This window comes from Perognathus longimembris, chromosome 8, assembly GCF_023159225.1.
Source record: "Perognathus longimembris pacificus isolate PPM17 chromosome 8, ASM2315922v1, whole genome shotgun sequence".
NCBI lineage: Eukaryota > Metazoa > Chordata > Mammalia > Rodentia > Heteromyidae > Perognathus > Perognathus longimembris.
In genome coordinates this window covers 53,266,370-53,290,794 of record NC_063168.1, presented here as the reverse complement: position 1 = coordinate 53,290,794, position 24,425 = coordinate 53,266,370, and the positions used below count along the sequence as shown (strand labels likewise).

General features: G+C 45.0%; 1 protein-coding gene across 3 annotated transcripts; it reads right to left on the bottom strand.

Moving 5' to 3' along the window:
• Nucleotides 1-827: 827 nt before the first annotated feature.
• Nucleotides 828-24,051, bottom strand: Cdc42ep3 (CDC42 effector protein 3). 3 transcript variants are annotated; one of them, XM_048353107.1, is made up of 2 exons: nt 23,906-24,051; nt 828-1,869 (listed from the first exon to the last, which is right to left on the bottom strand). In XM_048353107.1, exon 2 carries the CDS (start codon nt 1,623-1,625, stop codon nt 861-863), a length of 765 nt encoding a protein of 254 aa, XP_048209064.1. In that variant the 5' UTR covers nt 1,626-1,869; nt 23,906-24,051; the 3' UTR covers nt 828-860. The 3 variants fall into 3 exon arrangements, with proteins under 3 accessions (XP_048209064.1, XP_048209063.1, XP_048209065.1); XM_048353106.1 differs by lacking the exon at nt 23,906-24,051 and adding an exon at nt 22,881-23,100; XM_048353108.1 differs by lacking the exon at nt 23,906-24,051 and adding an exon at nt 3,358-3,602.
• Between the last annotated feature and the right edge of the window lie 374 nt (nt 24,052-24,425).

The following is a 24,425-nucleotide window of genomic DNA, read 5'->3' as shown; positions in this document are numbered from 1 at the left end:
ATATGCTTTTTCAAAATACACATATACACAGCTTACAATGGAGTCCTAATGGGAACAAGTCAAATGACATTTGATGTATTATCTATAAAATGTAGACTCTGCAATAAAAAGCCAAAGGCACATAAAAATATATTTTAACTTTAAAAATAACTTAGTTACAGTAATACCTTGCTTGTGTCTTAACCAACATGTAGCTGAAAGTCATAAGTTTGCAATATAGATAACAATATACAGGAATATATAAGAACTACAAGAAAAATCCCCAAATCCCATTAAGTTGTTCAAATGTGAAAACACAAAGTTCTAACACTTGGAGAATTTGCCTATGGTGAACCCAAACAATATACTGTACAAAAAGAGTCTAGAAAAAAAAAAGGCTTAGGTGTTAAATGCATTTTGATTTCCTCTCGCTCAGAAAAATGCTGGAGAATGGTGAAGCTCTTTAGGGAGACTCTTCTAGCCCTTTTGCAGCCAGCGCCAACTCCTGGCCAAGCCAGATTTCTTACATGTCTGCAAACAAACAAACAAGAAGGAAAAACAAAAAACGTGAGCTGGTCAGCAATGCCCGCAGAAAATGTGCTCTGACTCATTTCCTCTTGGTGCCTGCTCAGGTTTTTGTTGTTGCTGCTTTCTAACTTGTTTTTGCAAATAGGGCGTGATAGGTAAAAAAATATTTTATAGGAATAGGAACATTATTTTAAGAAAATGTATCATACATCTAATTGCCAGAAGAAAACAAAACCAAACAAAATAGCCAGGGAAGTTTTTCTCTTCAACTGTGGCTAGTTGAGTTGGGGGGTCGGAGGGGTGTTGCTTAGTTTGGTACCTTTTTACTCCAAAGGAAAAGAGCTCTCATCCTGTTACTTATTTTTATCCATGACATTCAACACTTCATCTAAAAATGAGGGCCCAAGATCCAGCTGTAAGGAGAGAAGGGAACCTGTCAGGTCGGAGAGGGACTCCTCAGACTTAGTCTTTTCCTTGATGAGCTCGCAAGGGGCAGGATGCTCAAACATGTCTTCGGCCGGCCAGTCGGAGTACTGTTCCGACAGGCTGGAGGAATGGCTGTCTCTACCCTGGCTGGACTGCGAGGCCGAGCCACTGGAGGCCCAGGACGCATCTCCTTGGTGGATTGTCCCATTCTCCAGCAAACTGCTTTTCTCCTGAGCTTTTTCCTCCAGGACGGGCTCACAGATGAGCCTTGGTGGCTTGGGCCGCCCAAAGGATTCCTGTTTGGAACTGAATGTCACCGGTGACAGCAGTGGCAGCATGAGGGCTTGGGACCCTCCGATGGTGGGGAGGGAGATGGCATTTTTGAGCACGGGGGAGGGTGTTTCTGTGAACATGGAGTCCGATGTGCTGTTGGCCCGAAAGAACTCACTGTGCCCGGGGAAGGGGCCCGAGTGCGCCTTCTCCTGGTTCCCGGGCAGAAGCTCGTAGTTCCCTTGAAGGAAGGAAATGTCTCCAAAGACGTCGTGCTGGCCCTCTTTGCCGATGTGGATGGTATGGCGGAAGTCTCCCAGAGGAGGACTGATCATATCAGGAGACAAAATGTCCCTCAGTTTAAATTTCTTTCCCTTCTTGTTGTTGGCAGCTTTTAGGTAAATTGGGGTCTTGGCTGGCATTTTGGAATTTGCAAAGGTCTCTTTCACAAAAGGGGAGAAGGGCTACTTTCTTCACGGGTAATGCAGGTTTCTGGAGAGTTCTTTTTGCTAGGAACTGTCATACCATTTTTTTTTGTCAAGTGGCTGCAGAAGCGGCTCTGAAATGACACAGGGTCTAAGAGACTTGGCTGAGCTTCTGGCTGCTTCAGGCTTCCTTCCTGGAGGCCGGTTACATCATCCGGTTCCTTCCACAACACCAGGACACCTGGAAAAGAAGCCAAAGAGGTTATGGTATTCCCATCCTTCTGGACTACCCAGGCCTGCCTTTTCACAAACTGCTGTAAATCATGGCAGGTTCAGTCCTGCACAAAGCCCAATTTTAGCCTGTCCCCTCTCAGGTAGGATTTATTAGGCTCTTGACTCTTTTTACCTGTTCTCAGATCTTCAAGCAAGCATTCTATCAATTGGCTTGGATGCTTATCACTTAGCAAATGATATTTCTAGTCCCTTTCTTTATAAGACTATTCATTATATTGATTTTATCTATGTAAAGAATCCAGTAACAAAACAGTATTAGTCTTGTTATACACACGGAAGCAAAAGAACAAAATATTTTTCTTTTTTTCTATTTTCTTAAATTTTTTTCTTTTCTTTTTCTTGTCAAGGTGAGGGACAGAGGGGTTACAGTTACATACGTAAAGTAGTGAGTACATTTCTTGTCAATCTGTTACCTCCTCCCTCATTTTTCTACCACCTTCCCTCCTCCCCAACAAAATATCTTTTAAAAACAAGTCCATTGGTTAGGTGCTTTCAGCAGTAACTTAGACATGTTCTGAAAAGTGTGCCTATGGTCACGTTTCACAAGTCCATATGTCATAGGCTTGAGCCTTAAGGATTTTAAGTCCCTCTTTTTTTAGTGCTTTTTTTTAATCCTTTGTTTCCCCCGAACTAAAACAAGATTAACGCACCCTTATTAAAATTATTTTAGTTGGAATCAAGTTGTAGCAAGGTGGGAATTTCAGGGCTTGTGGTATTTTGAGATGGAAAGAAAACCACAAAATTGCTTCATTTCAAAGACAAAACATGATGATCACATAGGATATAATAGGTGTGGAGAGGTGTGGCTCAAATGGTAGAGCCCCTATTTAGAAGAAGTAGGCCTTGAGTTCAAACCTCAGAAGGGCTAAGGAATTTTAAATCTCACTCACAAAAACAGATTTAACAGACTGGGCTCCCATTTGGCAATATTTTGAAACACTACTGGGCAGGCTTACAGCCTCTGCTTGTGGTAGGTGTGATTCTAAGGTAGCCCCAGGATCTGCCTCCTGGCAGTTTAATGCCTTTGTGGGTAGAGCCTAGGACTTGCATCTGTGCAAAGGTATGTCTTGCCTCAAGTAGGTTATGTAACAGAAGACACTATATGGGGAGGGGGGAGGGGAGTAGGAGGTGTGCTATCACCATCATACACCCATAATCTCAGTAATCAAGAAGCTGAGACAGGAAGATAATGAGCTTGAGGCAAGTCTAGGTTACACATAGAGGCCCTATCTCAAAAACAAACAAAAAACAGAGGAGACAGGGAGAGGCAGCAGGACAGGCACGTGCACGCGCGCACACACACACTCTCCTCTTGCCAGTTTTTAGGAAGCAAGTTGTCAAGCTATGAAAAAGCCTGTGAATATGACTTCTGTTAAGGATGGTAGGGAGCTTGGTAGTGAACTTTGCCTCAGTTGAGCCTCTGGTTGAGACATACCTTAATCCCAACACAGCAAGACCCTGGCTCTAGGTCATGCTCAGTTTCTGACTCACAGAAACTATGAGATAATCAAGAGGTGTTGATGTAAACCATTACGTTTGTAGTAATTTGTTAGCAGCACAGAAAACCCATTTTTGCTACAACCATTGTCAGATTAGCAGCGCAAAATAGCTAGAAGAAAGCTCCAGATGTCAGGCACTCATTTTACTAAGAATAAACCCTCTTTCTCTTGGAAAGACTCCTCTGGATCTTCAGTTGCATCAGATGACACGCACAAGCTAAAATATTTCCCATCTTCGCAGCAATCTCCCTCTTCTCTGTCTCTGGACACGAAGTCTGATGGCAATAATACAAGGGTATTATTATGGGTAAGATGGTGGCTTACTACATTTGCTTTGTAGCAGCTGGAGGCCATCTGCCCCATATTTCTTTCCTTTCAACAAGAGTTTTAAATACACTTATCAGTGGCAGGTGACAAGGACTGTGCTCCACTGCCTACTGGCAAAGGTAAAGCAGCCGTCCTAGTGTGTGTGTCTAGCCAGGCAGGCCTAAGAAGGAAAGCAAGGAGGAATGGAAGATACCTGCTGTGGCTTTAGGTGTGGAGAGGGGCTCAAATAGCAATTTTACTCTTAAGAATGGGCTAACCAGGGAGCTATCAAATGCAACGAGATTGTGGGTCTTCATATTCTTAATTTTAGTTCTTATTTGGATGTTATCCTAGTTTTAAAAGAGAAGTTGAAACTAGCAGGTGCTGGCAGCTCACACCTGTAATCCTATTTACTTTAGAGTCTGAGATCTGAAGATCAAAGTTCAAAACCAGCTTGAGCAGAAAAGTCTGAGAGTCTCTTATCTCCAAATTAACCTCCCCGAAGCAGGAAGTATAGCGGTGGTCAAGTTTAGAGCACTAGCTTTGAGTGGGAGAGAAAAATTCAGGGACAGGACTCAGGCTGAGTTGAAGCCCCAGGACCCCCCACCCCCCAACACACACACACACATAAAACATCCCGGCTTTCTTGCTAAAATATCAACAGTTCCTTCCCGTACAAATGCCAAGGGACCGAGCACTACTGTTCTGCCTCTTTGGCCCCAAGATGGCTGACAGCCTGCTGGGTTGCCCAGCCCCCAGGAGGTGGTAGGCAGCCCTGAGGAACAGCTGCCAGTGGAGCAGAGGCCTTGGCACACAGGGCCAAGATGGCAGCTGCCATGGAAAGGTTCTGCAAGTCGGAGCTGCCTGTGGTCAGCTGGTGAAACAGGGTTATGCAAGGCCAGGATCTGGTATTCTTTCCAACCTCCCAAGAAGAGGCAGCCAGAGAGCAGTTCCCTGCCACTTGGCCTGGGTCACTTACATTCACTCTGTAGCCAAATAAAGATCTGCGGTAGTGAGGAGGAGGAAGAAAGTTGCTTCTGTCTGAGGAAGGAATGCCCAAATCTCCAGACATGAGTGAGCCCTGAGGCTACAGCTAGAGGCTCACCAGGCCTGGGGGAAGGTGGATTTTATGTCAGTGGCTAAGGGACAAAGGTTGGAAAGGAGTGGCCAAAAAATAAAGATAGATGCAAAAGAAGAAAGGGGGAGGGAGGGGAAACAGATCCAGATACTCTATAGAGTAAGATTCAGGACAATTTTTTTTCTTTCTTCAAATATTTACAAAGTATTACTGTTTAACAAGGATACACATTTCTAAAAGTTTAGAGATTTCTACTAAGCACTAGTCCTAAAAGCTCCCCAAATGCATTCGAAGTTTAAAAAAAAAAAAAAGAAAAGAATTTTAGGGCAAAAGACTAGTTTTACAACCTCATCCGAGGTGGTGTGATGGTGGGAGGTCCCTGGCAGGGTTAGGACCATGTTCCGCTGCTATCTGTCCTCTTCTAGCTCATGGATCCTGTTGATCTCAGGAAAGTGAGCTACAGTCCAGTACCAAGGTTCTTATGTAACCAAGCGCCTCCTTCTTGATCCTCCACCTTCCTGCTCGGCAGCCAGGGCATATCTACAAAGCTTCCTCTGGTTTTGCCCTTTCAACACCATTTCCATTTCCCCTTGTTCTCTCAATACCAACACTGCCATTGCTCACACACACACACATACACACACACACACACACACACACACAATCTTGGGAGTCAGCACTGGCTTTTCTTGGTGCCAGCATTGTTCTAACTTTCCAAATGTACTCACTCACAAGAACTGATGGGGCTGCTAATATGTCAATGTATCCATTTTACAAATGAGACACTATGGAGGCACAGACAGTCACCGACCAAGACCTCATACAGGAGGCCAGGAGGCCGAGATTGAGATCATGCCATGTATTTAGGGAGCATACTCCCTGGGAATCAAGTTATTTCTCAAATTGTGAAGTGGGTACCTATCATAGCCTGTGTGTTGGGTGATGAAGATGGGGCACGGGCTCTGAGTACACTGACTGTGAGAACACAGACAAGTCAACCTCAGTGGAAGGCAGCTAGACAGTATCTTCTTGCCTACAGACTGTGCTCTTGGACTTGATTCCACACCACACTGAAGGTTTGGGAAACAACATTCAGGTGTCTAAACAAGCACAAGCTGGGGTACAACCCAGAGCTGGCTACAACCTAAATGTTCATCTACAGAGGACTGGTTAAATAAATTAAGGCATATCACCCAAATGAATACCATTTATAGCTAAAAGAGGATGAAGCTTTTATTATGACCATAGGGAAAGTATGTATATCTTCAAAGGAAATAAAAGATACAAAAGTATGTGAATCTATTTGTATTGGTTTGCATACATAAAGTATTTTTGGGATCATACACAATAAGTTAATAATGGTATTTGTCTTCAAAAAGGGGAAGTGAATGAAGAGGAGAGGTAAGGGTGAGAAAGGAATTTTTTCCATATCTCCTATAGTGATTTTGGATTTTTAAGTCATGTGATTAACTGGCTGTACAAAAATATTAAAACATAATAGATAAATGCACAGAGCTCACATACACTTTGCTTGTCTGTCTGTCTTTCCTTCTTTCTTTTTTAGTAGGTCCTGAGGCTTGAACTCTGGGCCTGGGTGCTGCTCAGCTTGAACTCTGGGCCTGGGCGCTGTCCCTGAGCTCTTTGGCTCAAGGCTAGAGCGCTACCACTTGAGCCACAGCGCCGCTTCCAGTTTTCTGGTGGTTAACTGAAGATAAGAGTCTCACAGACTTTCCTGCCCAGGCTGGCTTTGAACCGTGATCCTCAGATCTCAGCCTCCTGAATAGCTAGGATCTTAGGCATGAGCCACCTGCACTCAGCTTTCCGCATGTTCTTAAAGAGCTGATTTCATGTTATTTAGACTTGGCAAAGTCTGTGGGATCTAGGAATTACTGATCATCATGCAAACATTTCTATGGGAAAGGTATTCAGGGCCTATTCTGGATGATGGCCTCAGATTCACAAGGTCCTCACTGAAGCAGACTGATCTCATCACAGCTTGGTAAAGGGAACAGCCACCAAAAAGGCTGCATCAATTTGTACTCTGAAGGATAGAAAAGATCTCAGAAGAAAAGTGTGTCAGGATGAGAGGACACGCGGGGCACTCATCATGGTGCCTAGCCAGTGGAGTTGCCCAGGCTCAGGGCACAGCTTCTCTCTTGGGAGGTAGTGAGGGACACAGATGGACAAGATTTTAGGCTGGGATGCTTCTGAATGCCTGGACATGATTTCCCATTAAGAAATGGCAACTTGAGCTGCTGAGGATGGTGGCAGTAGACAGAGTGGTGGATGAATCAGAGCTGGAGAGCAAGCCCAGAGGACAGCCAAGGGGCTAGAGATGAATGACTAGACTAGCACTGGGGTAGCGAGCCCTCTCTGCTACTTCCTGAGCCAAATAAAGGGACTTGACAGCTCTGTGTGTCACTCAAGACTAGCACCAGCATGAAGTCTGGGGCATCTAGCCATTTAGTCATTGGTCAGTCACAGGCAGTCCCCAGCTTTCCTGTCTTTACCCTTTTCCTGGTCAAGGGCCCCTTACCTGGTCTGTATCTTACTTTCCTTTGTCTCAACTTTCTTTAGTTACTTGTCATTCCTAACATTTTCCTGATATCCTAAAATATATATGGGAAAAATGGTTCTTGTGCGTGGACCTTCCTCAAAAACCCTTCCCTCTCCCTGAAATCTGAACTCTCCAGGACTGTGGGTCCCTTGCTCTCAGCTTGTGAGTTATGGTTTGCTCCCCTTCCTCCCTTAGATGACAGTTAATAGTAATCTAGGAAATCATGTTCCTTGGAAAATAAACATTCTTGTTTTAGGCACTGGGAAGATTTGCCAACAAAAGGGGTCCACTGCCTAGCATCACCTCTCCAGGTGGGAGGGACTGCCTAGCACACAGTATCCGGTTGTGGATGGACACAATCTTCATTACAAATATCTGTGAGAACTCTAAGTGTGTCGAGACACAAAACAGAGGACTTGGTGGTAAGGCCGCACTTTGGGAAAGGATGGCAGAAGGCTAGGTTGCCATTTCTGCATCAGGTTGAACAATTCTCACTACTAATGATTGCCTTGAACATAAATGACAATGAAAATAATAAAAAAATGATCACAACAATAGTAAGAAAAAACAACAACCTGAAGTAGTCCTTTGTGGTTTTGCTTTTGTGAGATGAGATCTTGCTATGCAGCCCAGATTGGCCTGGAACTCATGATCTTTCTGCCTCAGCCTCCTGAATATTGGGGGTTAACAGGCACCATGCCTGTCTGGCTTCATTTCTTCATGATCCCTTTGGCAAACAAAACACGCTGAAAATATCCAAACAGGGCAACAGCCAACAGGTGAGGAAAAGCAAGGGGCTGTGAGGGGTGGGGGGGAAAAATCAGTTCTTGAATTACTCAGAGTTGACTGCAACTCACGGGGTTCTGAAGAGAACAAAAGGTAGGCAGCTTTTAAAAATACATTTATTTTAAGAAAGGAATGTTTGGTTTGTCTACTAATTGTTTTTAGATTCTTTGTGGAAGGGGAACAAAAAATTTCATGCATCCTGCAAAATAGTCTGCAATGTTAATTTAAAACACATGTGTACAAGTGGCAGGTGGGTGCCCACGTCAGTCCTGAGGGACCTGAGGCCTTTCCTTTCTGTTTACAGGAAGTGAGCCTGCTTTCTCCTTCCCCTTTCTGGCTTGGTAATCACATCCTTGAAGTTATATATGAAGTCATTCTTCTTTCCTGTTGGAACCAACAGTCCTAAGGAAGGATGGTGATGACACGTGCCACTACTTCCCACCCCTAATCATTTCTGGAGTATTTGTCTCTTCTGTCAACTAGGAGAAGATAAGTCCACTGAACTCAGTCCCCAGAAAACTGTACTGGACACTGGGTTTCACACTTCAGAGAGGATAAAGGCTAAAGGAACATGTTCCTACATGTTCTTAGGAGGGTAACTGAACTTATTTAGTAAGAAGCTGAAAAATACTATAACAGCTTAAATAAAACTAATAGAGAGGGAAAATTAATCTTTAGGGATCTGAAGGATTGGTTTAATTCTCACAGAAAAGGGATTAGCTTGTTCTAGAAAGCCCCTAGGGCAAACAAATCCAGGCTTCTCCAAAGAGCAACACAGATTTCTTGAAAACTGGAATGGACTGCCAGGGAGGTGGCATGGGCAGCAAACAGGTCACAGAATGAGGATCTGGAGAGGGAAGAGCAGTTAGCTGGATCTTACCTAATGTATGTGAAACAATGGCGTTAGCCTCCCATGCAGAAACACTCCCCTCTGCTAATTCCTTATGGGCCCTTATTACATTCCCATGTAAACACCTTTATAGACTATCCTTTAAAAAGGTTTCCCTGGTTCAAATTCAGCTCTTTTGACTAATATGCAGATGACTAGCCAAATTTTGGTATCAGAAACTGAAGTTACTACTTCAGTGTATGCATTCTTTTTTTGTAATTTATTTATTAATTAAACACAAAATTTTTAACAAGGTATTGTGCAAAAAGGGTACAGTTACATAGTAGGGCAGTGTGTACATTTCTTGTGATATCTTACACCCTGTTTTTCTTTCCCTTCCCTGGGTCAGGTAGACATATATACAATACACAATGTACCAAGAACAGTGTATGCCTTCTTGTCAATGATTTGTAAACCTCTGTAAGAGGGCTGCTCCATGAGACAAAAAGCACTTTAAAATTCTAGGTGATGGGAATCGTAATGGTAGAAATAAAACACCGAACTGAAATGAAAAATCTAAGGCAGAATTCATGTAACTAGAGAACACTCAGTCAAAAACATCCTGAAGAGCATGCCTTTCATATTTCTAGTCTGTTCCACTCTACTCAGTTGAGAAGTTGTGAGGCCTTTTCTATTTTTAGATTCTTATCCTCTCCTCATATCCTCTAAATGGAGAGCAGAACTATATAATACAAGACAGCGATCTCCATTAGCCTAGTTCCCCATGGCTAAGCTGCATTGTACAAATCTTTACCAGACTGAGCAGGTTGTCTTTTATGGACTTACTCAGCAAGTCTAATATACCTCCTCACCTTCAATTATTTAAAAGTGGACTTCTCATTTATGACCCAGCTACAGCTTTTATTTACTTTCCTTTTACAACCTTGCTTAAGACAGGGACCCATGCATTCCATATGAGACTTGCTTCTCACTTGTATTCATTCCTCACAGTTATAGGACCTAATTGTACTATCTGAAAGATCTTTTAGAAGCAAAATTGAATGGCAGAGCACCCATCCCACTGGGTCCCAATGCTTTTGAAGAGAGGCTATTAGGGTTTTTGTCTCTATAAAAGTAGGTTAATGGGGAGGATCCAGTATGGACACTGATTCCTGACAGTTATACTGAGGCAGGTGGAGGCAAGTTCTCTCATGCATGGTTCATTCTGCATGACTGGTTTCACACAAGACTCAGCCTCAGGGCTGGTCAGAAGCACCCAGGCAGCACTCTTCTTTGATGAACAGGAATCTAATAAGGCCATGGCTGTGAACTGTTCACATACACCACAACTAATGGATCAGACTTAGGGTGAGGTTATACCAGTATAGGAACCAATTTTGACTTTCAGCAATATTCAGCCACAATATTCATTCTAAACTCTTCTCAAAAGCAAGGCTTCTTTTAAGAGGCTGCGTAGTTGCTCACAAAAAGAACTACTATAATTTAAGTCAGCCAATTATTCTAATGTAAAATCCCAGTTGTAATAATAGTAGAATGATCAAACAGCATCATCTTGCAAATGTACACTTCCTGGTCACTAAATTGTTTTACAAAGACTATGGGTTGGATATGTTTATTGCAATCCTGTTCACAACAGCCAAACTAGGGCATGAGCCAGAATGCCCTCAAACGGATGGGATGAAGATACGGGATCTCCACTCTGTTCTTCCATCATGGTAATAAATAAATCCCTCTACAGTCACCCCTACTCCTTGAATGGGCTGAAACACAGTTCCTCTGCATCAAACCACCACTGTGTATATTGTAATATATGGCAGTGGCCATTCAATTCTTCACCAGTTCTATGGCAAATTCCCTTGTATTAACTGCATCCTTGCCTATACACATACATTTGATGAATGAATATATGAATGAATGAACAAATATACTGTCTAACTAGGCAGCATTTCTGTATGCATGAATGGGCACATATATCTTTCTTTCTCCCACAACATATGGCATGTAGCTGAACTTCAAGTTCAGAGATGTTATGTCCATTAACTTCTTAGAATTTGCATCAGGACACATGACATGTAATGGCTAATATCTAAGTGCTTTCTGAGATGGCCAAGCAGGTTATCACCTCCTGTAATACCTGGAACATACTTCATAAGACATAATCTCATATCTCAGGCCAATCAACCAAAAGGTAGAGTAATTAGAATTATACCCACAGTTTTATTGTCAATCTGACCACAGGAGAATTGTCAACCAAGACTGTTTGTCTAACATCTTATAGCACTGAGATTTCAGGAGCAATGACAGAGAGAGATGCCAACTTGGCCTTGTCAGACACTAATAGTGAATTAAAAAAGAGGGCCTAGACACTTGACCCTCCAACTCTAATAACTCACTAGGAATTCTCAGTCATTCTGCTATTGTCTAAAAGAATCTCAAATGGAATTTGAGTGCATAGTAGAGGTTGAAAGATTAAAATTTAAAAAAAATCTCCAGAGCCTCAAGTTAGAAAACAAACATCCTGTTCTTAGAAAATATTAAGTGCCACTAATTCTTTTCTCAGAGGAAGCACATGCATGTGACAATCACACAGCTTTCACCAGCGACAATAGCTCCCTTCCCTTGCAATTGACATTTCACTTCCCTCCTAACTTTCTGAAACTAAGAACTCCAAGTTCTTTAGATAGAATATTCTCCTGCGTTCTTACCATCAGCCACTGATCATCACATCCTCTCAGACCTGCTTCAGAGTCACTTCCTTCCTGGAGGAAGTCTTCTCTAATCCCCCCCTCACGTAATCCGGCCTCCACGCTGCCTGTCTTGGAGGCTTTCTTACGGTTTGTGTAGAGTTTATGTGATTTGTCATTTTCCTGTTTTCTGGCTTTGTGATTTTATGTCTAATATCTTTAGGTAAACAATAAAGCTCAAAACAACTAAGGTAAACAAAAGCGCTACAAATGACAGGCTCTGTTGGAAAGTTTTTTTCATTTTGGGTCACTTACAGAGCTTCCTTGTGGGCTCCAAACACAGGCCTCAAATTTTGCTACAGTAGGTGAGTCAAATCCAGCACCTTGCTGCTCATATATACATATATATATGAAGTTTTAGTGGAATACACAGCAGATGAATGAGCATTCTCTTAAGTGTTTAAGTATTGCCTACAGTGCAATGATTCACAATGATTCTCACTGGAGGTGGTGGTTTTGCCTCCCTTCACCCCCAGATGTCATAATGCAATGTCTGGAGACATTCTTGATTCTCATGATTGAGGTGAAGAGTGCTACTGGCATCCTCCATTGCTCAAGGACTGTCCCCAGATCAAAAGATTATCTGCTTTGAAATCTCAATAGTTGAGAAACCTCAGTATAGCTACTCTTGCCCCACACAGTCAGAGGTAAGTAACTGGGAGACAGATTGTATGTGGTCCTCAAAGTCTAAAATACAAAATCCTGACAGAAGGTTATACCGCTGACTTAAATTGGCCTTTTTACAAAGTTTCATGATGGGTTGTCTGTCCTCTGCAACTATGCTGGCAAAGTGGCTGTGGACAGACGTAAGTCTGAACTAGCACTACTCTAAGTGGGGACATGGATGAGGATCACAGCATAGAATCCATTAATACAGAAATTAAAGATAAGCTCTTGGCAGATGAATGACAGGAAAGATGGCCGATTATAGTAATTATACTCAATGTATATATTGTGAAAATGGAATCACATAATGACAGTGTATGTTGTGTGGAGCAGGAAAAGATGGGGAGAAAGACAGAAGGGGTAACATCGATCAAGATATAGTGTATTTATAAATGGAACACTTTCAAACAGCAACTTAAAAGATAGAGAAAATACATTTTTAAAAGTAAACTCTTGAAAATGCTTTGCTATTGCTATAACAATCAAACACATGATCTGTAGGGTTTTTTTTTTCCTTTGCAGAACAGACTATGGATAAATCTGAGAGATGTAACTAGTTGAACTTGCATAGGAGCTACATGTGGCCCAAGCTGTTACTTCATTCTGCACAGTAGTATCATTATAATGGACTGCAATTGAAACAAATAAGCAGACAATGGCCCTGATCAGAGCTTGAGAAGTACTGGTCTCCTGCAAATGCTACATCTTCTTCTTCCCTCTGCCTGGACAGGGCATATGACTCCTACACTTTCTTCTCTTGGTAACTGGCAGAAAGTCATCCAAATCCCAAACCCAACTGCATCCTGGTTCCTCCTCCTACCTCATTTTCCACAGTTATGTCTTGTCATGTGTCCCCTGTCGCCCCTCCTGTACCCCACTGCCTCCACCTTACTTCTACTTCTGTCCCTCAGTCTCTCTGTTGCTAACATCAGATTATCGGCTCCTCATCTGTCCCCTTGCATCTCTTCTCTCCTACTTCCAAACTATCCCGGAGTGAGCTATCAAGAATCCTCCAGTAAGCACCTCACTCACTGTGGGCAGGCCCAATCGTATAGCCATGAGATAAGATAGCATGTGACTACACTGGCCACCCCTGTAGGCTATCATCTAGGAGTAAGATACATTTTTTGTTGTTGTTGTTGTTATTGAGACTATCTTCTTGTCTAGCCCAGGCAAGCCTCAAATTTGTGGTTCTCCTGCAACAGCCACACAAGTGCTGGGATTACAAACATACAACACCAGACTTAGTTCAGAAAGAATGAGGTACTGAATAAATGTTTATGAAATAAATGAACAAACAAGGAAGTTTAACAGGGCTGGGAATATGGCCTAGAGGCAAGAGTGTTTGTTTCGTGTACGTGAAGCCCTGGGTTCGATTCCCCAGCACCACATATATAGAAAATGGCCAGAGGTGGTGCTGTGGCTCAAGTGGTAGAGTGCTAGCCTTGAGCAAAAAGAAGCCAGGGACAGTGCTCAGGCCCTGAGTCCAAGGCCCAGGACTGGCAAAAAAAAAAAAAAAAAGAGAGAGAGAGAGAGAGAAAGTTTAACATTTGACCAGTTTCCTCTTCAAGCTTGCTTGCCTTGTTGAAAATATAAGATGGAGTCTGTCTATGACTCCTAGAGGAAAAAAAAAAATTGTTTAACAAGACATTGTCATCTGTTCCCATCTGTGAGGCATTTAACTTGCCCCTACCCAGGCACGGTAACAATCTTAACAGAGTATCAGTACAAACTAGACTAATTTTACAAGATGGCACAGATCTTTGGGATTATAACAAATATTTGTGGACAAGCTTTTGAAAAGGGAAATGACTTCTATCCATGTCTGGAATGTGCAAATAGTCTTAGAGAGTTAAGACTCAAAGCAAATTTGACAACACAGTTCCCTGTATGATTTAGTTCCCCTGGCTATAGTCAAGTGCAGCTGAAAGAAAGAGGTCCAGGAGAAAACAATGAGCCCACTCTTCTGACCTTTCCATCCAAAAGAAAAAGTTTTTAAAGGGGAAATTGGCCATGTGACCTAACATGTATTAGGAAATCTCAAGAAATTACAATAGTCATTCTATAGAAAAGGGAAGCTCAGGGTAGATCTGCAGTCATGGGAAAAGATTTTTATACTTCACATGAGGCATGATTTCCCAGGCTTGATGAAGCAACAGCCTAAGGCCCTACAAATACTTGTGTCCTTCAGATCAAGCAACCACATTTTAGAATCTTGGAAATCATGTATACACAATAGTCTAAAAAATACACATAGGAAATGACTTGCTTTTTGTTTGTTTGTCTCGTGGTACAGGAGATCAAACTCAGGGACTTATGCATGCTAGGCAAGCAGTGGACTACACGTACATTCTCAAACAAAGAACTGGATTTTCAAAATAAAGGAGAAAAGAAACTACTCAGTGACTATCATATCTTTAAGAAATTGAGGTCTGAAGGCTGTTCAGTAGGCACTGATAAGTTCACTGGCAACTGGGTTTTCTTTTGTGAGAGTTGCTAGATGGGTAGATTACATACCAAAGGCTGATTTTAGCCAAGCATGAGAAGAATCTTAGTGATAGGCCAACTGACTTGAAAGGTACAGCAGATGCCCTTATCTGCAGATAGCAAGGGACCCACAGGGGGCCTCCTCACACCACTGACAAAATGGGCTCCAAAATTACCTTGACAGATTGGAAGGGAGGATGAAAACCACAGGAATAAACCAAATAGCAAACAGTAAGGAGGAAGTGCTGCACTAGGTTAAAGTTAATTATGTAATCACATAAGTACAGAATGAGTCAGGATGTGGCTGGCAGTTCTTAAAAAAAATAGACCTGGGCATTTTAGTTTACCACGAGCTTACTGAGACCATGGCTGAAAGAGCTACCGCTCTCCAAGGCGTGCTGCACAGGACCCGTGAGCCTAAGTCCTAGAGCCCATCTGGGGACTCTTGCCCATCTGGGGCAAGCCGCCACCAGAGAAGAGCAGGCAGCTAGGTGGAAAAAGTGGAGTCACACACACAGCGGTGTGTGAGAGAAGAAAGACACCACATTGTTATTGTCTTTCAGTATGCGATAAACAGGCAGGTGATGGTTCTATAGGGTCCCAAGGAAAGAATTTGGCATGTGTGTCTAGAGGAACATGACATAGTGGCACATGCTTGTAGTCTCAGCTACCTGGGAGGAGGAAGTAGAAGGATGTCAGCCCAAGCAAAAGTGCAAGACCCTATCAAAACCAAACCAAAGTAGCAGGAGGGAGGCAATGAGTTCAATCCCCAGTATTGACTGTAAACAAACACATATAATTCATACATTCATACATACATATAATAGGAAGCTGGGTGGGGCTTGAAGAAGCAGCTTGAGTCAGTGACTGAAGAGCAGGTAAGAGGGCACTCTGGGAAGATTCCCAGCTGGGTCAGGGTGGCAGTTGGGACTCCAGAAGTGAGGAATGGAGGGAGTGAAACAGAGACTGAGCAGGTAAGCATTCTTACAATGGGAGGACGTGGGGCAGATGTCTTCTGTCACACCATCCTAAGCTAAAGGAGTAGCTTCTGCTATGTGCACACATACAGACCACAGTTAATTACATATTTATGGGTGCTCAAGATATATTTACATTTCATGTTAGAGACAACGAACGCCAGTATGGTGGTTCTTCATGCTATGTTCAGTGTCTTTTGCAGCCCCAAGAGCTTAAGCAAAACACATTTGAAATAGTGCTTCATCCAGAAGTCATCTTAGAGCAAGGAAATGACTTCTACTTCATGCTAGGACTTTGCATACAGGAACCTTGTGGCTCAAATCAGTTCACCCAGTGAGATAAGGCTTCCCCAAGCCTTCATCGCCCAAGGCTGGCCACTCATGAATCTATTCAACAACAAGCACCCACTGAGGGCCTATGAAGGGTCAGGTGTTGTCCTAGGAATCAAGGCTCCAGCAATGATGCCTTGGTGTTGTGGCAGATAAGAAGTATGCACTCTCACATACATGGCTTAGAAGGTCTAGGCCAGTACTAGGAAATATATAATCACTCTTCTTTTGTGCTCTAAATGGATATCTTGGTATTACAATCAACACACAGGAAGATTTGGTGGAGATTGTAGCTGCTCATCTGCAAAGATTTTGAGAAGGTCCAAAGAGAGTTCTATTATTTCCACAGTAACGAATGATGACTCTGCCTACCAGGACCACTTACCCCTAGAATCTGAATGCTCTGTAGCCAAGGAAGAGATTATTTTACTATAGTATGATTTACATGAGACAATAAATTCTGACTTAACTAGAAGAGGATGCTAGAGAACATTCAATAGTATAGGTAGGACCAGAGTGTCCATTAATTTTTTAATTAAGTCTCTTTGTAAAGCAGAAAAGGTAAAGATAAGTTCAGCCTTGCCTTCCAGGTAGTCTAATTAAGAAGCCATGTGGATCAATAAATGATCGCTGTAGCTGGGTATAGTGGTGCATACTCAGTGGGGAGGAGCATAAATTTAACCAAGACCCGCCTGGGTTACATGGGGAGATTCTGTCTCAATCTCTCTACCTCTCCAAAAAAGATGAGCATAAATGCACTAAGTATCACATAGGGAAAGGCACAAGATATGCAGGAAAAAGAGAAAATTTGAATAGAAACGTAGAGGCAAAAACTTAGAGAAAACCATCCTTCTCCCCAATTCCCTGCTTCTCTGCAGATGAGAAGAGGCGCCATTTTGAGGAGGAGGGAGAGGATTTGTCTTATGGCCAGCTGCTCACTCAAAAGCAAAGGGCCTTGTATTTTGCTGGGGTAGACATCCTAAGTCTGAACTGACGCTTGGCAAGGAAAAAAACGTTGAAATAAATACATAAATAAAAAGGATAAGAAATCAAACACATTCCAACTACATTTCACCCAACATACCTCTGCTTGTTTAAAAAATGTGTGAAGGGGCTGGGGATATAGCCTAGTGGCAAGAGTGCCTGCCTCGGATACACGAGGCCCTAGGTTCGATTCCCCAGCACCACATATACAGAAAACGGCCAGAAGCGGCGCTGTGGCTCAAGTGGCAGAGTGCTAGCCTTGAGCGGGAAGAAGCCAGGGACAGTGCTCAGGCCCTGAGTCCAAGGCCCAGGACTGGCCAAAAAAAAAAAAAAAAAACTTAAAAAAAAAAAAAAGTGTGAAGCCTAAATTGTCTTGATGTATTTCAATAGAACATGTCTTTTCCAACTAAAGGGAAGACAGTGATCTATCTTTGGCATCATGCATCTACACATATGACCTTCTGGTTGTCATCAGAACATGACAGACTCCCAAATGTGTAAGCTGTCTAAATAGAGGCCTGCCTTTGAAGTTCCTACTTTCCAGCCTGCTCAGGCTGCTCTCCCAGAGTTGTACTGCTCCAATGACTTCTAACTCAGGGATTCACATTATTATTAGCATGATAGCTATGCAAATTGGTGACATAGATCTGGACTCACTGGATTCTAGCACCAAATGCCTGTTAGGGATGAGAAGAGACCCTGTGAGGTCAAAGTTATGCCATTTGGATCAGAGCTAAGATTACAACCTCTGCTTTCTGGTCTCTAGTCTTTCCTGTCTTACCGGGCATTTGCTGGCATCTTCTTGCTCACAGCTGGTACTCTACCACTTGAGCCACATCTCCAGTCCAGCCAGTATTGTCTGGTATACCCTTCCAGTTCTGTTCCTATACCAATTGTTTTTGGTTGTCAAGGATGTCTTATGTTCCTGCAATGCTGGGACACACTGTAGTATGTAGCGTCTTCTTTGTACTAAAATATGTCTTCTGTCAGACCAGTCCTGCAGTTGCTCTGTGCAAGATTCTCTGGAGACCCACTCAGTGCACACCGGTACGGTAACTCGCTGTAAAGTCCTGCAGACAGGGACCTTCGTCCAAACAATTTCCTGATGCGATTCAGTTCTCAGTGTGCATGCCACGTGGAGTCATAGTCACTAGTTGTTGGTATATGGTCAATTCTAACTTCCTCGAATATACAAACATTTCCAAAATCACTGAAAAATCCTTTCTTCTTTTAATTTTAAATTTGGGACTCTAAGGTTCTACTATTAACTAATGGCAAGCAAACAGTAAAGATTAAGCAAACCCTGATTTGGAGCTCACCAATCTTCACAGTTCACTAGACTACTCAGAAATAGTCTCTTCATCCCCTAAACATGGTGGTATACATTTGTAATCCCAGCACTCAGGACACTGAGATAGGAGGATTAAGAATTTAAGGTTAGCCTGGACTACAGAGACACTGTAGAACAACAAACAAACAAAAAAAACCCCAAACCCAGAAACAAGCCACCTTTCAATATCAATGTTATGCTTTACATTACAAATCTGTATGGTCAAATTTTTAAAACTGCTTTTCCACACTGTCAAAGCTTAGTATTCAGCTCTGGTAGAAACTGACATGAACTCTATCAAGGCCAAAGAGGGTTTTTTTTTCTTTTTGCTGTGGTTGTTGTTTTTATTTTTTTTTTCTGTCTTCTCCTTCTCTTTCTTCTTCTGGAAGAGCTATCTAATTATTGCCATAGAACTATTTGGCTACTGTCTTATCATGGTTTGTGGGTGTTGTTCTGTTTCATGGTCTTTAAAACAAGGGGGCAGGAACAGAGCAGAGAAGGTCCCAAAGGAGTTGGACAGCTCCATGGCTGTCACTCTGGTTTTGAGGTGACCTCAGCTATTCTGAATGGTTCCTTTTGGAACCTACACTGCAGTCTGAGCAGCTTCCGGGTGACTTCCCAGAGCATCCAAGGCAGTGAAGGCTTGGCAGACCATCTTGAGCAGGCACACACACTCTCTACATGTCTAAGGCCTTCTTGTGTTATCTTTCACACCAGAAGTTTATCTACCAGTATCCACAGCATGTGCACAACTGTTACTGGCCCCATTCATCAAGGACAGAGCCCAAGGCCTTCCTGTGCAGCCTTGTTGTGGTTCCTGCCTTTCTCTCTGCTCTGGGTAATACCGTTATTGTCAGGGACTCTAGGCCAGGCCTTATGGACACCGTGTATAAGGAGAGTCCTACTGCACCCCTGCCTCTGAAATGCTTTCTCTCTGGAGGTGGCATGTCTTCCTTTCTCATTTCAGAGTAAACTGCTTATGTTAACTCAAGCAGTTTCATGCTAGATTCACTGTAGAAAAAGGTTACTATCCATGTGGGACCAAGCCATCTTTAATTATTAAATAATTCCTACTGTATTCCCTAAGGCTGGCAATTACTGTTATCTTCCTTTGGGTGGTGATACTGTTCCACACAGAGTTCTACAAGTCAGTTCCTTGCCAGAGGCCAAAAACCATAACAATAATGGTACTTAATAGCTTTCCAATTCCTCCTCCCAAGTCGTGAGGGTGTGGTATTAGGTACAAAGTAAAATAGACCTGAGTGCAAACTCTGCTTCCACTACGTACCTAGCTGTGTGATCTTGGCCAAGTTACTAAACTGTTCTGAGTGTGTATTCTCATGTGGAGAAGGGCAATCCCATCGATCTCAAAGCACAGTTACAAATATTAAATGAGAGAACCAGTGTTAAGTACCAAGCAACACTGAAAACATCAACCATAGATGGGGCCTATTTGGAAGCAGGAACAATAATCCTGAGTGTGACACTGTTCAACTCCTTGAATACTCAGGATAACATTGCCACTGTGTGTTACCATGGACCATGAAATACACAGGCCAGGTCACTGGCTCAAAGTCACATAAGCATTAGTCCCAGAACAAAGCTAGACTAACCAAGATACTTTTTCCTCTCCTTCACTCAAATAATTGCTGGCTTCTGAAATTTGTATATTATACACATACAAATTTAGGTATTTTCTTTACTTTCTAAGTTTGGGTAACTAATATAATCTGGTGTGTCCTCCGTTGCCACACCTACAAGATGAGGTATGAGCAATTCTTCTTTCATAGAATGATTGCTAGAAACCAGTGAGTACTCAGGACAGACTTCTGGCCAGAAGTACTTGTTACATTGGAAGTAATGAACATTTGAAGAATTCTCAGGCTTCCATGCTTGCTAGAGATTTTGTGGCTGGCTGAATCCACTAGTTTTAAATAAACTATACTTGTTCTTTGACAAACATACTGCACATTTAAAAAAAGATTTGAAGTTCTTATTCAATCAATGAGAAAAAAACAAGATTCAAATTAGAAAGACACTGGCCTAGGCCCTATATAAAATCAGACTGAAAGCGAAACATATATACTTTAAGAGCACAAAAAAATAAATCATAGCAGCCTTTGTGGAGGCTGTACATTTGAGAACTGTATTTCACCCACTGGATATATGCTCTAGCTAATGGACAAACAACTTGTTAAAAATGTTATGGCTTGGTTAAAAAAAAATGGAGGTGATACAGGTTAAAGTGACTTTAACCCCAATGCTGGTGAGTACCAGGAATTTTACAAGTGGAAACAGGCAGCTTTTGTGAACATGTTGGACATAAAACAAGCTACCACATTAAAAGAAAAGCTGGAGAGCAGACAGGGCAAATGAGCTGGGGGAGAGCCCTTACTGCAATCATTGTTCAGGCTTTCTATTTATGCGTCTTGCACCACATTTAACTTTGCAATAAGAAGAAAAAACATAGGAAGGGGGAGGGAAACACTACTCTAGCTGCCTTTGTATGAACAAAATTTCAGGCTCAGATTAAGAGAGGGGAGCTCCTCTTATTGCATGTCTTATTGCATGTCGCCCTTAGCACTGTGTTCCAGTCATGGAATTCATAATGTAAATCTCTCGCAGATGACACCATTGGAAAACAGAAATTGCCAGCGGTCCCTGGAGGCTTCCGAAGTTCTCTGAAGTTCTTATCTGTGATTATCTGTGAACCTTTGGTGGGGGTGTGGGGGAGTAGTAGTCCTGTTTTCTGCCATGGGGGAAGCCTATTGGGAAATCTATGCTTTTTTGGAAGCCTTGAAAAAGGATGTTCAGCCACTCTGTGACTACAGAAATCTGTATCATTTGTTTTACATGAGACAGTGCTGAACAATCTACAAACTGCCCTCCTAGCGATCCTCCCCCACCCCATTTCTGAGTGCTTTGCTCTTAAGAGTCACACACATACCCAAGGAGATCATTCTCAACCCCCTGCATTGTAAGTGATGTCAGAGGGAAGACTTCTGCAACTACCCAGAAAAGAAGACAAGGTGTATTTTAGAGACTTTTAAGCTGACTCAGTTCAAGGCATTCCGCTGCTTCCTGGCTAGCCTTTTATCCTCCTCATGATTTTAGGGGAGGAAATCCCAAAACTAGCTTTGCTATTAAAATTGGGTTATCAGCTCCCCTCCTAATTTTTGTTCTTAAAAAACAAAAACAAAAAACAGTACTTCACTCCTCCCCCACCCCAAAACTCCACTGTGAAGCTAAGAGCTGGGAGTTGAAGAAGGAACCTTTGTCTCCCTAACACATCCATCAGTTTTCTCCCCAACGCCCCCAACACACACAGAAAACATCAGCAGCCCACTCCCCTAAATACACCAGGGCTGAAAAGATGCATGTTCCAAATCCTCCTGACATTGCTTTTCCCACCCTCATTTTAATTTACCCACTATTTTTTCTTTAAAGACAAAATGTAATTACTTGACTGTCGGCCTGAGCTGCACTCTGGGGCTTTTACTCCTTTCAACACAGCTGTGCTCTGGGCTTTGATGATGCTATCCACACAGCTTGTCCCAGCTCCAGCCCGGCTCGGTAATGTAACATTCAAGTGCATATTTATTTTTAAACTGACCTCTCCTAGACGGCACAGTGCAAAGGAGGTCCTGCCAAAAAAATATGCTACTTTCTATTTATAAGATGAAACACATGCCTCTCAAAAGGCAGGAGGAGGGGATGGAGAATAGTAATTCATAAAGAAAAAAAGCCTGGCCAGATCCATTCGTCCTTCTGTGTCTGATCCCCTTCTATGTCAAGACACTTAGTTGCTAAGAAAGAGGGGGGAGGGGGAAATCTTGTAAACGCTCAGCTGTTAAGAAACCACAAAAGCAATTCAACTGCCAGATCGGTAGGTTGGCAGCCACGCCACCATGTCGCCGTGAAAAGGAGACGGCACCCGAGGGTGGGGTGCGGTGGACTGCCACCACAGATGTGCAGGGTGCACCCCATGTGCCACCCCGGTGCAAATACAAGACGCGAGGGGCGCGGCGGCCAAGTGCTGCCCGCTCGCGGATGGAAAAACGCGATGGGCGCCCAGGAATGGCTGTCAACCGTTCCGAGGGGGGTAGCGCGGCCGCGCAGTCCCACCCCGAAAAGCAGCGGGCACACACGCGGGGGCCTCCAGAACCACCACCCCCCCGCCGCCCCCGGCTGGACTTCACAGCCCCAAGGACCCCCGCACCGGCCGGGCAGGCGGGGCCCGGGGTTTCCCCACGCTCGCCGAGGTTCCCAAGCCTAACGCGACCGAGCGCCGGGAACCGGATCCCCGTCGGCGGGGCGGATAGGCTTCCCCGTAGACCCGAGGTCTGGGCGGGCCACCGACTCACCCTCAGCCGCCGCCGAGGACCCCAGCCGCAGCACACCCAGCCCCGGGGCCGGGCACCGACGCCTCCCGCGGGCGCACGCAGTCCGTGCGCAGGTCCAGGCGCGGCGCGTGCTCACGGCGTTATCCCCGCTCGGGGACCACACGAAGACGCCTCAGGTCGGTGGCCGGGTCTCCGGCGGGCTCTACAATCGGTTCGGCCGCAGCTCGCGGCAGGGATAGAAGGAGGAGAGAAGGTGCGAGTCGGACTGAGCGCGCGGCTGAGGGACGCGCGCCCTGAACCTGCGGAGGGCGGGGCTGGGGGCGGAGACGGCTCTGGAGGGCGGGGCTTGAGGGCAAGAGGGGCGGGGCGGAGCGCGCGGACTGCCGCGGTACCTGTGCGCTGCGGCGGCGCACGCGCGGGGCCCACCGGCGGCGGTCCACGGAGGACAATGGGAACCCGCTGTTACCTTCCCCAGCGCCACCCTCCGGGGGTATGGGGTGGGCTCCGCTCTGAGGAGAAGCCACCTGGGCACAACAAACAGTCCCTGGGCACAAAAGAAGCTCCAAGGGGCGCTCGGTTCAAAGAGGGACCCCCGAGCGCCGCCACCTACCCGTTCCGTGCCCGGGGACAATGGGACCCCGCCCGCGCCCCCGCCACTCGTGCCGAGCCTCGGGTCCCCATCTCTCCCGGTCCCAGGAAGCGAACCTAGCGGCGTCAGGCTGGGACGCGGGCGGCCTGCGGTTGGGCGCGCGACCTGTAGGGACAGCAGAGCCACCTGATGGCGGCCCCGGGCCCCCCGCGGTCCCAGCTCCCGAGGGACGGCGGGCCGCGCGAGGGGGGGGTGTCGCCTGCTGACAGTTACGAGCTCGCTCCCCGCGCAGCTGCCTCCAAACCCCGGAGAGCGGATCCGGCGCCCGGGAGACGCCCGGGGCTCCGATCGGTGGCGGGGTGGGGGGGGGGGGACACCGGAGAAACGCAGACGCCGCAGGTTCTTCCAGCCCGGAGGGAGGCGTTTCCTCCCCCTCGGGTCTTGAAAGGAGATTTACCTAAAGCTGCGGACGCGGGTGGCGGCTTCCCCAGACGCGCGAGGGAGGAGGCGCGAGGGGCGCAGCTGCCGGACGTCCCCGGGCGTGAAATTCCGCCCGAGGCGACACCTGCGCCCGTCGGTCATTCCGGCTGCGGCGGCGGCTCGCAGCCCGCCCCGCCCCATCGCCCAGGGCCCCGGAGCGTGAACCCGGGGCATTCATGGTCATTTTCTGCCTGAGTCTTCCTGCTCCCCTCCCCGGTGGCAGACCGGAAAGGGGTGGTGGTGTTTTCCTGGCTGTGAGGCCCCAGCCGGAGCGGTTAGCCTGGGGAAGGACCCGGGACTCCGTCCTGCTAGCAGCTCCAGTCTCGAACTCAGGGACTGATCCGCAGCTCTGGGACTCTCGGGTTGCATGGAAATCCTGGCACAAAGGGGAGACCCTCCAAGAGACCGTGGCTTGGCAGGGGTAGGATCAGCTTCAGGTCTTCCAGGCGACGTGTTTAGGTCGGGTAGAAGGTGCACCATGAGCCCGGTAGGGTCTA

What these genes read in the sequence shown, in the direction of transcription:
- Cdc42ep3 (XM_048353107.1), bottom strand. Translation starts at nt 1,625, where the DNA reads ATGCCAGCCAAGACCCCAATTTACCTAAAAGCTGCCAACAACAAGAAG.